Source organism: Rhinopithecus roxellana, chromosome 8 (genome assembly GCF_007565055.1).
Source record: "Rhinopithecus roxellana isolate Shanxi Qingling chromosome 8, ASM756505v1, whole genome shotgun sequence".
Taxonomy (NCBI): Eukaryota; Metazoa; Chordata; class Mammalia; order Primates; family Cercopithecidae; genus Rhinopithecus; species Rhinopithecus roxellana.
The window spans coordinates 92,396,030-92,411,332 of NC_044556.1; the positions used below are offsets into that span (position 1 = coordinate 92,396,030).

At 45.3% G+C, this 15,303-nt stretch overlaps 1 protein-coding gene across 4 annotated transcripts in view; it reads right to left on the reverse strand.

Moving 5' to 3' along the window:
- MDM4 (MDM4 regulator of p53) overlaps positions 1-14,701 on the reverse strand; it is a 39,236-nt gene extending 24,535 nt beyond the window's left edge. For 2 of the 4 annotated variants that reach the window (XR_748668.2, XR_004058826.1), the window contains exons 1-3: positions 14,567-14,700; positions 2,349-2,461; positions 1,501-1,575 (exon numbers count right to left, since the gene is read on the reverse strand). Coding sequence is in view for 2 of the 4 variants with exons in the window: in XM_010369788.2 (XP_010368090.1) it covers positions 1,501-1,575; positions 2,349-2,426 (153 nt within the window). In the remaining 2 variants the exon portion in view is untranslated. Of the gene's footprint in view, positions 1-1,500; positions 1,576-2,348; positions 2,462-14,456 lie in introns of all 4 variants that reach the window. The other 2 variants (XM_010369788.2, XM_030936179.1) reach the window with 2 other exon arrangements.
- Between the last annotated feature and the right edge of the window lie 602 nt (positions 14,702-15,303).

Genomic DNA, 15,303 nt, shown 5'->3' on the forward strand with positions numbered 1-15,303 from the left:
TGCCTCCAGATTTGTCGCCTTGAGAGGTGTAATGGTTCTGGAGTCTGGCAGTGTTGATAGGTGTGAAGGTTTTAAGTTTAAAAAAAAAAAAAGCTTGATAATTTTGTTTCTTCTCTTTAGGAAGGGTTAGATATCTACCCCCACCAAAGGAAAGCAGTTCCAATAGATTAACATCTTAATACTGAATCTTTTCCACTTAAAGAATACAATTTGTTTTTTAAAAAACTTCAGAAGCTAAATAAGTTATCTAAATGCATAAATGTTTAAAATAACTCACAGTGCTCAGAAGAGTGTCTGACACTTTTTTTTTTGAGACAGCGTTTCGCTCCTGTTGCCCAGGATGGAATTCAATGGCGCAATCTCGGCACACCACAACCTCCGCCTCCCAGGTTCAAGCAATTCTCCTGCTTCAGCCTCCCGAGTAGCTGGGATTACAACCATGCCCGGCTAGTTTTGTATTTTTAGTAGAGACGGGGTTTCTCCATGTTGGTCAGCTGGTCTCGAACTCCTGACCTCAGGTGATCCGCCCACCTCGGCCTTGCAAAGTGCTGGGATTACAGGCGTGAGCCACCATATCTGATACATTTATAATGAAAACTACTTCATTTAATTCCTGCCTCGAAATATAGCCTGTAAATCAGACAGTGTCTTTTTTTTTTTTGAGACAGGGTCTCTCATTCTGTCAACCAAGCTGGAACCTCACTGCAACCTTTACCTTCCGGGTTCAAGCGATCCTCCCATCTCAGTCTCCCAAGTGGCTGCTGGGACTAAACAAGCAGACCACCACGCCCGCCCAATTTTTGTATTTTTTTTTTTTTGAGACGGGGTTTCATCATGTTGCCCAGGCTGGTCTCAAAATCCTGGGTTCATGCAATCCATCCACCTCAGCCTCCCAAAATACTGGGATTACAGGCATAAGGCATGGTGCCAGGCCCAGTGTCTTTTTAATCTTTACTTGCTCTACATTTTAATTCTACGATCAATGAATTCATGGTTCATCTTATGTTTATCTTATAACACACTTCAAAAGAAAGGAAATATGATGTTCAACTTAACAGTCTTTAAAACAGAGTAAAAGTTGCCCCTCTGATACCTCAGGAGAAGAACTTCCTTTCTTAGGCCTGATTTCAAAACTACACCGGCTTCTATTTCCCAAATGTTCTTAAAATGGAGAATCTGGCTGGTCGAGGTGGCTCATGCTTGTAATCCCAGCACTTTGGGAGGCCGAGGCGGGTAGATCACGAGGTCAGGAGATCAAGACTATCCTGGCTAACATGGTGAAACCCAGTCTCGACTAAAAATACAAAAAATTAGCCGGGCGTGGTGGCAGGTGCCTGTAATCCCAGTACTCAGGAGGCTGAGGAAGGAGAACGGCGTGAACCCGGGAGGCGGAGCTTGCAGTGAGCCGAGATTGCACCACTGAACTCCAGCCTGGGCAACAGAGCGAGACTCCATCTTAAAAAAAAAAAAAAAAAATGATAATTTTATTTGATGGCTTACCTCTTTAACAGTGAACATTTCACCTTGCGCACCTGCTGCATGCAAAATCTTCAAAAGTGGCAGTTTTGGTCGTACCTGATGTAAACACAAAATAAATGTGCTATTTACATTTCAAGTAGGTTTCTGAAACTATGGAACAAGAGAACCTCTTTAAACAGCTCCCCCCGCTTTTGTTTTCTGAGGCAAGGTCTTGCTCTGTTGCCTTGGCTGGAGTACAGTGGTGGGATCACAGGTCACTGCAGCCTCAACCTCCCAGACTCAACTGATCCTCCCACTTCAGCCTCCAGAGTAGCTGGGACTACAGGTGCACGCCACCATACCTGGGTAATTTTTGTTTTTTTTTGTAGAGAGGTGGTTTCACCATGTTTCCCTGGCTGGTCTCAAACCCCTGGGCTCAAGAGACCTGCCTACCTCCGCCTCCCAAAGTGCTGGGATTATAGGCATGAGCCACCTCACCCAGCACAACCCCCACCTCCCCTACTTTTTTTAAAAAAGAGACAAGGTCTCACTCTCTTGCCCAGCCTAGGTGCAGTGGTTGTGATCATAATTCACTGCAGCTTCAAACTCCTGGGCTCAAGTGATCATCCCGCCTCAGCCTCCCAAGCAGCTAGTACTAAAGGCCTCAGCCTCCCAAGTAGCTAGAACCCACTGTACCTAGCTAATTTTTTCTTTCAGAAATGTTTTGTAGAGACACAGGTCTCACTATGTTGCCAAGGCTGGTCTCAAACACCTGGCTTCAAGTGAGCTTTCTGCCTCGACTTCTCAAAGTGCTGGGATTACAGTCATGAGACAGTTAAACTTTAAAAAAAACAAAAAACAAAAAACTAGGAATATCCAAAATGATTTACCTGATTGATTTGTCCAGGAGAGATCCTGCAAGCACTGTCAGATGTTGAACACTGGGCAGAGGTGGAAAATGATGTCATTTTGGCAGGGAAGAAGCTGCAGTCTGTTGGTAAAACTAAATAGAAAAAAAAAATTTATAAAATCTATTCTAACGTAGAAAACTCCCTATTTAGCATTCACACAAAGGCAACCAGGAGAAGTAAGACACATACGACACATATAATGGAGCACCCTACACAAATGCTGTATACCCTCGCTGAGGTTCTGCCTATCTTCTGACCACTTTCTAGTTCAGATTTAATTAAGAGTAAGAATTGTCCAAGCTTCTCTCAGGTGAAGCCTGAAACAGAAACAGTTACAGGCATGCTCCAACCTCCAACTGATGTTAATGAGTAAACTGTTTTATTTGAAAGTCAAATCATTTATCTCCCCAATGGTTATCAGGTAGAGCACTCTCCAGATGCAGGACTGGGGATTTACCAAGGTAAGTCACAGGTTTTAAGATTCCAACAGGACTTCTAGGAAAACCTCTACAACATGTTGGAACATGTCTTGACAAAGGATCACAGAAAACTAAGAGTCAACACTTTAAGTAGCAGTTAAAACAGCTTTTAAAAGTACCAACCCCAGAAAAAAACATAGCAATTACAAACCTACAACAGGTTAAACCAAGATGGACATATATCATCAAAGAAAAGATGTAGCATGAACTGAAATACAGAGTAAAGTTCAATGAAAATCTTTCACCTACATTTTATCCTTAAAAAAAAAAAGCTACAGAGAAGGAAGATAGATTTTTTATTTTATTTATTTATTTAGAGACAGAGTCTCGCTGTCCCCCAGGCTGAAGCGTAATGGTGCAATCTCGGCTCACCGCAACCTCCGCTTCCTGGGTTCAAGGGATTCTCCTGCCTCAGCCTCCTGAGTAGCTGGGATTACAGGCACACGCCACCAGGCCCAGCTCATTACTGTATTTTTTTTTTTTTTTTTTTTTGAGACGTAGTCTCGCTCTCTCAGGCTGGAGTGCAGTGGCGCGATCTCCGCTCACTGCAAGCTCTGTCACCTCCTGGGTTCACACCATTCTCCTGCCTCAGCCTCCCAAGAAGCTGGGACTACAGGCGCCCACTACCACGCCTGGCTAATTTTTTTGTATTTTTAGTGGAGACGGGGTTTCACCGTGTTCGCCAGGATGGTCTCGATCTCCTGACCTTGTGATCTGCCTTGCCTCGGCCTCCCAAAGTGCTGGGATTACATGCGTGAGCCACCGCGCCTGGCCTCATTACTGTATTTTTAGTAGAGACAGGGTTTCACCCTGTTGGTCAGGCTGGTCTCGAACTCCTGACCTCGTGATCCGCCCACCTCGGCCTCCCAAAGTGCTAGGAACACGTGTGAGCCACCATGCCCAGCCAGAAAATAGATTTTTAAATAAACTTGTTTGAGTTAACCTTCATTTACACCTTTTTCTAACAAAAGGCAACAATTATTAAAATCGATGATTAACAAGCCACATCAGGCAAGGGGTAAATGGAGCCTAGAAAGACAATCAATAGGCCAGGTGCAGTGGCTCACAGCCTGTTTTCCTAACACTTTGGGAGGCTAAGACGGGCAGATCACCTGAGGTCAGGAGTTCGAGATGTAGCATATAATAAATTCCTTTTCAAAGGTTTTAGTCTATAAATTGTTAAGTACAATGAGTTCTGAGATCCTCTCCAAAAAACCAATGTATCACTATGTTCAGCTCCCCTGTTCTTTGTTCTTCATTTAAAACTTTAAAAGTTTAACTTCCTCGTTCTCTTTGTCTCCTTGCCCCTAGTTTCAGTAAACAACCCCCTCCCAGCTTCTATCACCTGCTCTGTCCTGAGTCACTCCTGGTCACCACCCTTGTCCTGAGTCACTCCTGGTCACCACCCTTGACCTGAGTCATCTGTTCTGTAATCGTCCTTCCCGCCAAACTACTGACCCAGCCACTCCAGCTCGTACCCCTGCTCTCTTTAAAATAGGCCATCAGTATTAGCTTAGAGTATGCGGTCCAACCCTAGCCAATAGGGGAATGACACAGCAGTAGGGGCTACCTGCGTCAGGGATGAGAACCCCTTCCCCTCCCTTGTTCAGGTGTGCTCTCACCACTGCTTCACCCGTGAGATGCACCCTTCTATAGAAGTAAAATTGCCTTGCTGAGAAAATTAAATTTATGTTTGAGTGATATTTCATTTGCAGCATCGAAAATTAATTTATAACAGAGGCCAGACTGGGCAACAGGGCGAAACCCTGTCTCTACTAAAAATACAACAACTAGTTGGGCGTGGCACTTGTCTGCAGTCCCAACTACTAAGGAGGCTGAGACATGAGAATCGTTTGAACCCGCAAGGTGGAGGTTGCAGTGAGCCAAGACTGCGTCACTGCACTCCAGCCTGGGCGACAGGGGGAGACCACATCTCGAAAAAAAAAAAAAAAAAAAAAAAAAAAATTTTTGGCCACGCCCAGCCAAAAATATTTTTTTAAGACTATCAGCCAGGCACACTGGCTCATGCTGTAATCCCAGCACTTTGGGAGGCTGAGGAAGATGGATCACCTGAGGTCAGGAGTTCAAGACCAGCCTGGCCAACATGGAGATGTAGCCCATCTCTACTAAAGCTACAAAAATTAGCTGGGCGTGGTGGTACATGCCTGTAATCCCAGCTACTCGGGAGGTTGTTGAGGCAGGATAATCGCTTGAACCTGTGAGGTGGAGGTTGCAATGAGCTGAGATCGCGCCACTGCACTTCAGCCTGGGTGACAAGAGTGAAACTCCATCTCAAAAAAAAAAAAAAAACAGACAATCAATAAATATACTGGCTGAAGATAACAAGATCCCTCATGCTTCTGAAAAGGTTTATAGCTGTAACAAAGTATAAATTCCTCCCTCTCCCATTACCTTACTCTGCTATAAAATAAGAAGTCAAATAGGAAACAAGCACAATTTAAAATTTAGAAGTGGGCCAGGCATGGTGGCTCACACCTGTAATCCGAGCACTTTGGGATTGTACTCCCCAGCCGAGGCAGGCGGATCATGAGGTCAAGAGATCAAGACCATTCTGGCCAAAATGGTGAAACCCCATCTCTACTAAAAATACAAAAATTAGCCAGGTGTGGTGGCACATGCTTGTAGTCCCAGCTACTCAGGAGGTTGAGACAGGAGAATCGCCTGAACTTGGGAGGCAGAGGTTGCAGTAAGCCGAGATCGCGCCACTGCACTACCAGCCTGGTGACAGAGCAAGATTCTGTTTCAAAAAAAAAAAAATTAAAAGCTGGTTTTTAATGGGTGGCTGCTGATCTCATCACCTACTTCCTCATTCACTTTTTTTGTGTGTGAGATAGGGTCTCACTGTGTCACCCAGGCAGGAATGCAGTGGCACAATCACAGCTCACTGCAGCCTTTCAACCTCCTGGGCTCAAGCAATACTCCCACTTCAGCCTCCCAAGTAGTTGGGACTACAGGTGCATGCCACCATGCCCAGCTAATTTATTTTTTGTAGAGACGGGGTCTTGCCATGTTGCCCAGGCTGGTCTCAAATTCCTGGGCTCAAGTGATCCTCCTGCTTCAGCCTCCCAAAGTGCTGTAAACCCTGGGATTACAGGCATGGGCCACCACTCCCAGCCTGCCCTCTAGTTCTTATCCCTCTTTTTGTCTCTGCTCAAGTGACAGTTTGTCAACAAGGCCTCATATGAACACCCATTTTTTAAACTACAACTCCCAACCGCTTGTATTCCCTATCTCCTTCCCTGCTTTATTTTTCCCTACCAACCTTTTTACCAACCAAAACACCATATATTTTGATTATTTATTATGTAAAACATAAGCTACAAGTGGACAGGAATTCGTAACTGTTAATTCATACATTCCCAGTGTCTAAATCTGACAATTACATACATGGTAGAGCAACATGGTAGATAAACATTAATTATAATGTGCAGACAATTTCCAAAAATGGCTCCCAATGAACCACGTTCCCTAACTGGCCCTATGACTTAATAAACAGAATGCAGTAGGTGATAATGTGACAATTCCAGGCCTGGCAGGCTTATGCTTTGTACTTTCGGAGGTGCTTGAAATCTGGCTACTGTACTAGAGACTACACAAAAAGGCTAAAAGGAGAGGGAGATGCAGTTGCCCAGCTGAGCCCAGACTTTTAGCCATACCTCCACACACATCTTCCAGCCCCAGTTGCCACCTGACTACAACAAAGCACTTACTCAACGGTCTCGAGGTGTCCTTAAAAAAAAAAAAGAAAGAAAACACAACAAAGCACCACACACGTTCCAGCCTCAGCTGTCACCTGACTTACAGCTGCATGACAAACCACAAGACCACCAGAACTATCCAACTCAGCCAATCACCCCACTGAATGAAAAATAAATAAAATGACTGTTTCGACTCACTAAGTTTTGGGGTGGTTTATTCCACAGCATTAGATAATTGAAACAAATGGTAAAGACTCATCAAGCCTACTATGTACCAGACACACACAAAAACCCATTTAATACCAAAATAGCCCTATTACATAGATATTATCCTTATTTTACAGATCAGGAAAGAGAAACAGAAGTTATTTGTCCAAGATCACCCAATGAGTAAGTTGTTGGAGTCAAGATTTCAAACTCAGACAAGCACTAACATCCCCATTTAGCAGCATTTTTCCGCATTAGATCTCAAGTATACAGAATTAATCATAATTCTTTTATTCAAGACATACTCTGATTATTCATCCACATATGACCCATTTTACTTATTTTTACCTTTTTATTTTCATAATTTTTTTGAGATAGGGTATTGTTCTGTCACCCAGGCTGGAGTGCAGTGGCACAAACATAGCTTACTGCCACCTCGACCTCCTGGGCTCAAGCAATCCTCCCACCTCAGTCTCCTGATAATCTGGGACTACAGGCATGCGCCACCATACCTGGCTAATTTTTTTTAAATTTTTTTGTAGAGACAGAGTTTTGCTGTGTTGCCCAGGCTAGTCTCAAGTGATTTTCTCAACGAAAGTGTTGGGATTACAGGCATGAGCCACCAACCCTGGCCTGGATTATTTTGAATAACGCAATAATCATCCACAAACTACGACTCTGATGATAACCTATATTTAACCATAATATCCCCCATCCCATTTTTCTGCCTTCCTGCAATAATCATCGTGAATCCTATTGTTTTCATTTCCCTTGCTTTCCTTTTTATACATTTTACTGCATGAAAATGGATTCCTAAGAAGTATTTTTAGTTTACTCTATTAAAAAAAAAAAAAAAGGATGTTGCATGTAATTTGGGAAATTTTGTTCCACTAACATAGATTAATTCCTACTGTCATATCAAAATTCATTTTTTATAGATTTTTGTTATCGTGGTAAACTATACATACTAAAATTTACCATTTTAACCTTTTTTTTTTTTTTTTAAATGATAGGGTCTCACTCTGTTGCCCAGGCTCACTGTAACCTCGAACTCCTAGCCTCAACTCCTCAACTCCTGCCTCAGCCTCCCAAGTGGCTAGGACTATAGGTGGGCACCAGCTCACTTCAGTTACTTTTGTTTTGTTTTGTTTTGTTTTGTGTGTCTAGACAGGGTCTCACTATATCGCTCAGGCTGCCCTCAAACCACTGGCCTCAAACAATCTCCCGCCTCGGCCTCCCAAAGCCCTGGGAATACAGGCATGAGCCACTGTACCCAACTCATTCTATCCATTTATAAGTGTTCAATTCAGTGACACTATGTATATTCCTAATGTTGCACAACCATCACCACTATCCATCTCCAGAACTCCCTCATATCCCAAACTGAAACTCTGTACTCATTAAATAGTTCCCCCATTAGTTCCCTCTCTAGCACCTGGTAACCACCATTCTACTTTGTCTCTATGAAATTGCCTATTCTAGGTACCTCATATAGGTAAAACTATACAATATTTGTCCTTTTTATGTCTGGCTTATTTCACTTAGCATGTTTTCAAGGTTCATCCTTGTAGCACACTTTCGTTCATTTTTCATTTATTTTGACTTTTGTACAATATCCTTGCATGTGATATACATTTGTTTTTATGCTTTTACTGTTATGAACAGTGCTACGGGCTGAGTATCCCTATTGGAAATGCTTGGGACCAGAAGTGTTTCCAGTTCTGGATTTTTTCAGATTTTGAAGTATTTGCATTATACTTACTGGCTATCTCTAATCCAAAAGTCCAAAACCCAAAATCCAAAATGCTCCAGTGAGCATTTCCTTTGAACATCATGTCAGAGTTCAAACGAAGCTTCAGATTTTGGAGGACTTCAGATTTTCAAATTTAGGATGCTCAGTCTTATATTAACGTTCTTGTACATGGCTTAAGCAATCTTTTACTCCCTTCTGTGGTTTGAATATTCCCACTGTGGCAGTATTGAGAGGTACAGCCTGTAAGAGGTAGCTAGACTTTGGGGTTTTCATCTGATTTGTCAATTTTTACCTTTAACTGGTAACTTTAGTTCACTTACTGTAACTGATATATACGGATGTTTCCATCATCTTACAATTTAACATTTTGTCTTATTCTATGTTTCTTTTTGATATGTCACTACCTTTTTAAAAACCTGTATGTCTCCCTGCTAATAAGAATTGTAGACTGGGGCCAGGCGTGGTGGCTCAAGCCTGTAATCCCAGCACTTTGGGAGGCCGAGACGGGCGGATCACGAGGTCAGGAGATCGAGACCATCCTGGCTAACACAGTGAAACCCCGTCTCTACTAAAAAATACAAAAAACTAGCCGGGCGAGGTGGTGGGCGCCTGTGGTCCCAGCTACTCGGGAGGCTTGAGGCAGGAGAATGGCGTAAACCCGGGAGGCGGAGCTTGCAGTGAGCTGAGAATTGGCCACTGCACTCCAGCCTGGGTGACAGAGCGAGACTCCGTCTCAAAAAAAAAAAAAAAAAAAAAAAAAAAAAAGAATTGTAGACTGGGTGTGGTGACTCATGCTTGTAATCCCAGCACTTTGGGAAGCCGAGGCAGGCGGATCACTTGAGTCCAGGAGTTCAAGACCAGCTTGGGCAACATAGCCAAACTTCACCTCTACAAAAAATATAAAAATTAGCCCCCGCATGGTGGAGCACACCTGTGGTCCCAGCTACTCAGGAGGCTGAGATGGGAGGATCACTTGAACCTGGGGAGCTGAGGCCACAGTGAGTCATAATCACGTCACTGCACTCCAGCCTAGGTGACAGACAAGACCCTGTCAAAAAAAAGAAAGAAAGAAAAGGCTGGGCATGGTGGCTCATGCCTGTATTCCCAGCACTTTGGGAGGCAAAGGTGGGCGGATCACAAGGTCAGGAGTTCAAGACCAGCCTGGTCAGCATGGTGAAACCCTGTCTCTACTAAAAAAAAAAAAAAAAACAAAAAATTAGCTGGTCATGATGGCGTGCGCCTGTAATCCCAGCCACTTGGGAGACTGAGGCAGGAGAATTGCTTGAACCTGGAGGGTGCAGTGAGCCAAGATCACATCACTGCACTCCAACCTAGGCGACAGAGCGAGACTCCGTCTCAAAAGAAAAAAAGAATTTTAGCATAATATAATACAGACTTTAAATTCTGAGGTAGATGTATTTTTTGTCCTTTTTTTCTGCCTTAGACTTTAAGACAATAAACAAGACCAAGGAATCAGATAATCTTTACTTCATATATTTATTGTAACAGTTCTCAGGTCTGAGTATCTCACTACCTCATCTGGCACCGTTTTCAATGCAGGTCTTTTGTGTACAAAGTTCCAAGACCTCATATACCTAAGAATATTTTTATCATTCCCTCCTATTTAAACTTACGTGGTTGACTATAAAATTCTAGTTTGCCCTTTAATACTGTGAAAACACTTGTCTTCTTGCATTCAGTGATGTTGTTGAAAACCCTGAAGTCAATTCAGTTTTGCTCCTTTGTAAATGGTCTTTTCTGAGGCCCCTACAAATTGTATTTTGCTTTGATATTCTTTAATTTGACTATAATGTGTCTAAGACTGAGTTTCCTTATCTCTCATCCTTAGCACTGTAAGAGATCTTTGAATCTGAGGTATTTCATCATTTTTTTTATTACAAAGGAGTTACTCCATTATTTCTTTTTTTTTTTTTTTTTTTTTTTGAGACGGAGTCTCGCTCTGTCGCCCAAGCTGGAGTGTAGTGGCTGGATCTCAGCTCACTGCAAGCTCTGCCTCCCGGGTTCACCCCATTCTCCTGCCTCAGCCTCCCGAGTAGCTGGGACTACAGGCGCCTGCCACCTCGCCCGGCTAGTTTTTTGTACTTTTTAGTAGAGACGGGGTTTCACCGTGTTAGCCAGGATGGTCTCGATCTCCTGACCTTGTGATCCGCCCGTCTCGGCCTCCCAAAGTGCTGGGATTACAGGCTTGAGCCACCACGCCCGGCCACTCCATTATTTCTTAAAACACTTCCTCTGTATTTTTATTTCTCAAAGACTTATATTATTCAGATGTCAGTGCTTCTATACCTACTCTTCTTATCTCTTAGTTTTTTGTTTATATTTTCTCTTTCTTTGTTCTAGGAGATTTTCTCCTTCTAGAATTCTAATTCATTCCTCAGTTGTATCCACTCTGTTATTTATTCCATCTGTGATTCCATAACATTACAGATGGAATAAATAACAGAATGGATACAGATGTTTTGAGACAGGGTCTCACTCCGTCGCCCAGGCTGGACTGCAGTGCCATGATCATGGCTTACAGCAACCTCAACTTCCCCGGCTCAAGCAAGTCTCCCACTTTAGCCTCTGGACTAGCTGGAACTACAGTCAAGTACCACCTAACCCGACTAGTTTTTTTTTTTTTAATGTTCCCCAAGCTAGTCTCAAATTCTGAGCTAAAGCAATCCTTCTCAGCCTCCCAAAGTGCTGGGATTACAGGCATGAGCCACCATGCCAGGCCAATGTTCTTTATTTCAACCACCGTATTTTTCTTTTATACACACACACACACACATATATTTTTTTTTGAGACGGAGTTTCGCTCTTGTTGCCCAGGTTGGAGTGCAATGGCGCACAATCCTGGTCCACCGCAACCTCCACCTCTTGGGTTCAAACGATTCTCCTGCCTCAGTCTCCCGAGTAGCTGGGATTACAGGCATGTGCCATCACGCCCAGCTAACTTTATATTTTTAGTAGAGATGGGGTTTCTCTATGTTGGTCAGGCTGGTCTCAAGCTCCCGACTTCAGGCGATCCGCTCACCTTGGCCCAGCCTGCCAAAAGCATTTTAAAAAGAAAAAAAATACTATAGTGTCAGGTCCTGCTCAACTGCTTGCTACTGCTGTAAAGATAAACACGTGGTCTAGCCCCTCAGCACATTTCCAGTCTTATCTCGCACTGTTTAGTCATAGTTTGAGCCTCAGCCACACTGATCTTTTAATTTCTCAAACGGCCTTTGCACGAATTGCTCCTTCATTTGGAGCACTGAGTTCTGTACAAAACTGATTCATCTTAAACCTTCAAGTCTCAGGTTAAATGTCACCTCTTCAACAGTCATCAAGAGATTCCAGGCCGAGAGCAGTGGCTCACACCTGTAATCCCAGCACTTTAGGAGGCCAAGGCGGGCAGATTGAGGCCAGGAGTTCAAGACCAGCCTGGCCAACATAGTGAAAACCCCTCTCTACTGAAAACACAAAAATTAGCTGGGCGTTGTGGCACACACCTGTAATCCAGCTACTTGCGTGGCTGGGGCAGAAGAATCGCTTGAACCCAGGAGACGGAGGATGCAGTGAGCCAAGATCATACCACTTCACTCCAGTGGCAGGGGCAGGGGATGCTAAAGCCATTTGAGTGAAAAGTTGGGGTGGAAAGAAAACATGTGGAGTAGGCTGACCATTCCACCATCCCCAACCTTATCACTAAAAGAGGGTCATAGGCCGGGCGCGGTGGCTCAAGCCTGTAATCCCAGCACTTTGGGAGGCCGAGACGGGCGGATCACGAGGTCAGGAGATCGAGACCATCCTGGCTAACATGGCGAAACCCCGTCTCTACTAAAAATACAAAAAATTAGCCGGGCGAGGTGGCGGGCGCCTGTGGTCCCAGCCACTCAGGAGGCTGAGGCGGGAGAATGGTGTGAACCCGGGAGGCGGAGGTTGCGGTGAGCTGAGATCCGGCCACTGCACTCCAGCCTGGGCGACAGAGCAAGACTCCGTCTCAAAAAAAAAAAAAAAAAAAAAAAGAGGTTCATTCACATACCATATACTACCTGATTTTGAAGCAACAAGAAACCAGCATACCACCTATTAAGTATTCCCGACCAAAAGACAAATAATTCAAATTGAGATCTACCTACTAACTGCAAGTTACTAGGCAAAATGGAGAGCAAGCAGTTAATCAGTCAAATCCAGAATGTAGGAGTTCTACAGGACCTGGGAAGGCAGGGAAGATTAAAGCGGGGAGATTGTTACAGAACCTTAAAAAACCAACTGCGGCCGGTGGCTAGTGCCTGTAGTCCCAGCTATTCTGGAAGGCTGAGGCAGGAGGATCCCTAGAGTCCAGGAGTTTCAGGCTGTAGTGTGCGATGATCAAACCTGTGAATAGCCACTGCACTCCAGCCTGATCACACAGTGAGACCTCATGTCTTTTTTTTTTCAGACAGGCTCTCACGCTGTCACCTAAGCTAAAGTGCAGTGGCTCCATCCCCGCTTGGTGCAGCTTTCACCTCCTGGGCTCAAGAGATCCTCCCACCTGAGTCTCTCGGGTAGCTGGGACTAGAAGCTCCCTCTATGACTCCCCACTGATTTTTTGATTTTTTTTTTTTGCAGAGAAGGGGCTGTTTGTTGCCTAGGCTGGTCTCGAACTCCTAGACTCAAGCAATCCTGCCCCCTTGGCCTCCGAAAGTGCTGGGATTAAAGGTGTGAGCCACTGGGCCTGGCCGAAATCCTATCAAAAAAAAAAAAAAAAAAAGTATGAGGAGAGACTGAATCTAAACTGAGATACAGTAATACTTAACACCAAAAGGTTCCAAGTATCTTTGACAGATACTAGTTCCACGTGCCAACACCACAGAGCATTTTCTCCGGGTGTCGCTTTAAAACCGTGGTTTTCGGCCGAGCACGGTGGCTCATGCCTGTAATCCCAGCACTTTCGGAGGCCAAGGTGGGCGGATCACCTGAGGTCTGGAGTTCGAGAACAGCCTGACCAACCTGGTGAAACCCCGTCTCTAATAAAACATAATTAGCCAGGGCGTACTAGTACGCCCCTGTAATCCCAGCGACACCGGAGGCTGAGGCAGAAGAATCACTTGAACCCGGGAGGCAGAAGTTGCAGTGAGCCAAGATCGCGCCACTGCACTCCAGCCTGGGCAAAAAGAGCGAAACTCCACTTATAAAACAAACAAAAACTGGTTTTCAAGCTTTAAGGTATACAAAAAATCACTGGGAGGTGTGCTCATTAAAATATATTTCTCTGAGCGCCATCTCGATACTGTCTGGAGGTTTCGGTGTGGCCCCGAAACGAACATTTTCCTTTTTTTTTCCTTTGAGACGGAGTCTCCCTCTATAGCCCAAGGTGAAGTGCAGTGGCGCTATTTTGACTCACTGCAACCCCCGCCCACGGGTTCAAGTGATTCTCCTGCCTCAGCCTCCAGAGTAGCGGGGATTACAGGCGTGCGCTACCACACACATCTAATATTTTTGTGTTTTTAGTAGAGACGGGGTTTCACCAGGTTGGCCTCGAACTCCAGACCTCAGGTAGATCCACCCACCTTGGCCTCCCAAAGTGCTGGGTTTACAAGCGTGAGCCACCGCGCCCAGCCAAAAGGAGCATTTTCAACAAGCACTCAAGTGCTTCTAAGGTAGACTATCCGCAGCCTTAAAAACTAACTTAAAAACTTAAAACGCGTCAATGTCATTCTTCCCACCTCCCCCCTCCCACCTCTTTTCTCCAAATTGCCTCAGTAGTACTCAAATGTTGTGTCCACTTAAACTCAACCCAACCACGTCGACTTTAGATTTGTCACCTGTTGGCAAAGTTACATCACGTCACCCCACCTCCACTTTTATCTTCCGCGAGCCCTCATCCCACAACTCTTCCCCTCCCCCCAAGCCCTTCTTCCGCCTGGCGCGGCCTTCCCCACGCCGCCCGACCCACCTCTCAAGCTCCTCCCGCCCGCTACCCGCAGAATTGGCGGTACGGCCGCCTGCTCCTCACTCTCCAGCTCCAGCTCCCGGCACCCCGCCGACGAAGGCCAAGAGCCACACCTTACGGCAGCTCCATGAGTCGCTCCCCCGCCGAGCCCGGGTCGGGGGAGGGGTAGCAGTCACAGATCCGAGGGCCTCGGCAGCATTTTGAAATGGCGAGTAATGAAGCCGCAACTTCCGGCCTCCCACACGGCCTCACAGGAGGGCTTCCGGTAAGGCCTCCGGAAACCATAGATGGAGCAATGGGAGGACTACAGAGCTAGAAAGGCTGATCTGACTACCATAGAGTAGATCCTAGTCCGGGGAGAGAGAGTCGTGGGGCCCGGAAGATTGAAAGTCGTCGGATTTCAAAAGATAATATGTGAGGGACTTGGCAGGGTCTTGTGATACTTACAGGCGTGTATTAGGAGATCAGAAAACAGAGAAGGGGAAGAGCTAAGGTCATAATCACAGGCTGTCTTCAGCTCTTCGGAAAAACTACGCTTCTTCTGCCATTCCCCAGTACTCACCCTTGCTCCCCAAGGGTGGCAGGGAGGGGAAATGGAGCGATGGCGCCACTAGGGTGGCCCGGAAGCTTGAAGCCGTGGCAAATAATGGAAGGCGCCGGCCGCTGTGGCTCACACCTGTAATCCCAGCAATTTGGGAGGCCTAAGGCAGGCGAATCATCTGAGGTCAGGAGTTCGAGACCAGCCTGACCAATATGGTGAAACCCTGTTTCTACTAAAAATACGAAACTAGTGGGGTGTGGTGGCACATGCCTGTAATCCCAGCTACTCAGAAGGCTGAGACAGGAGAAT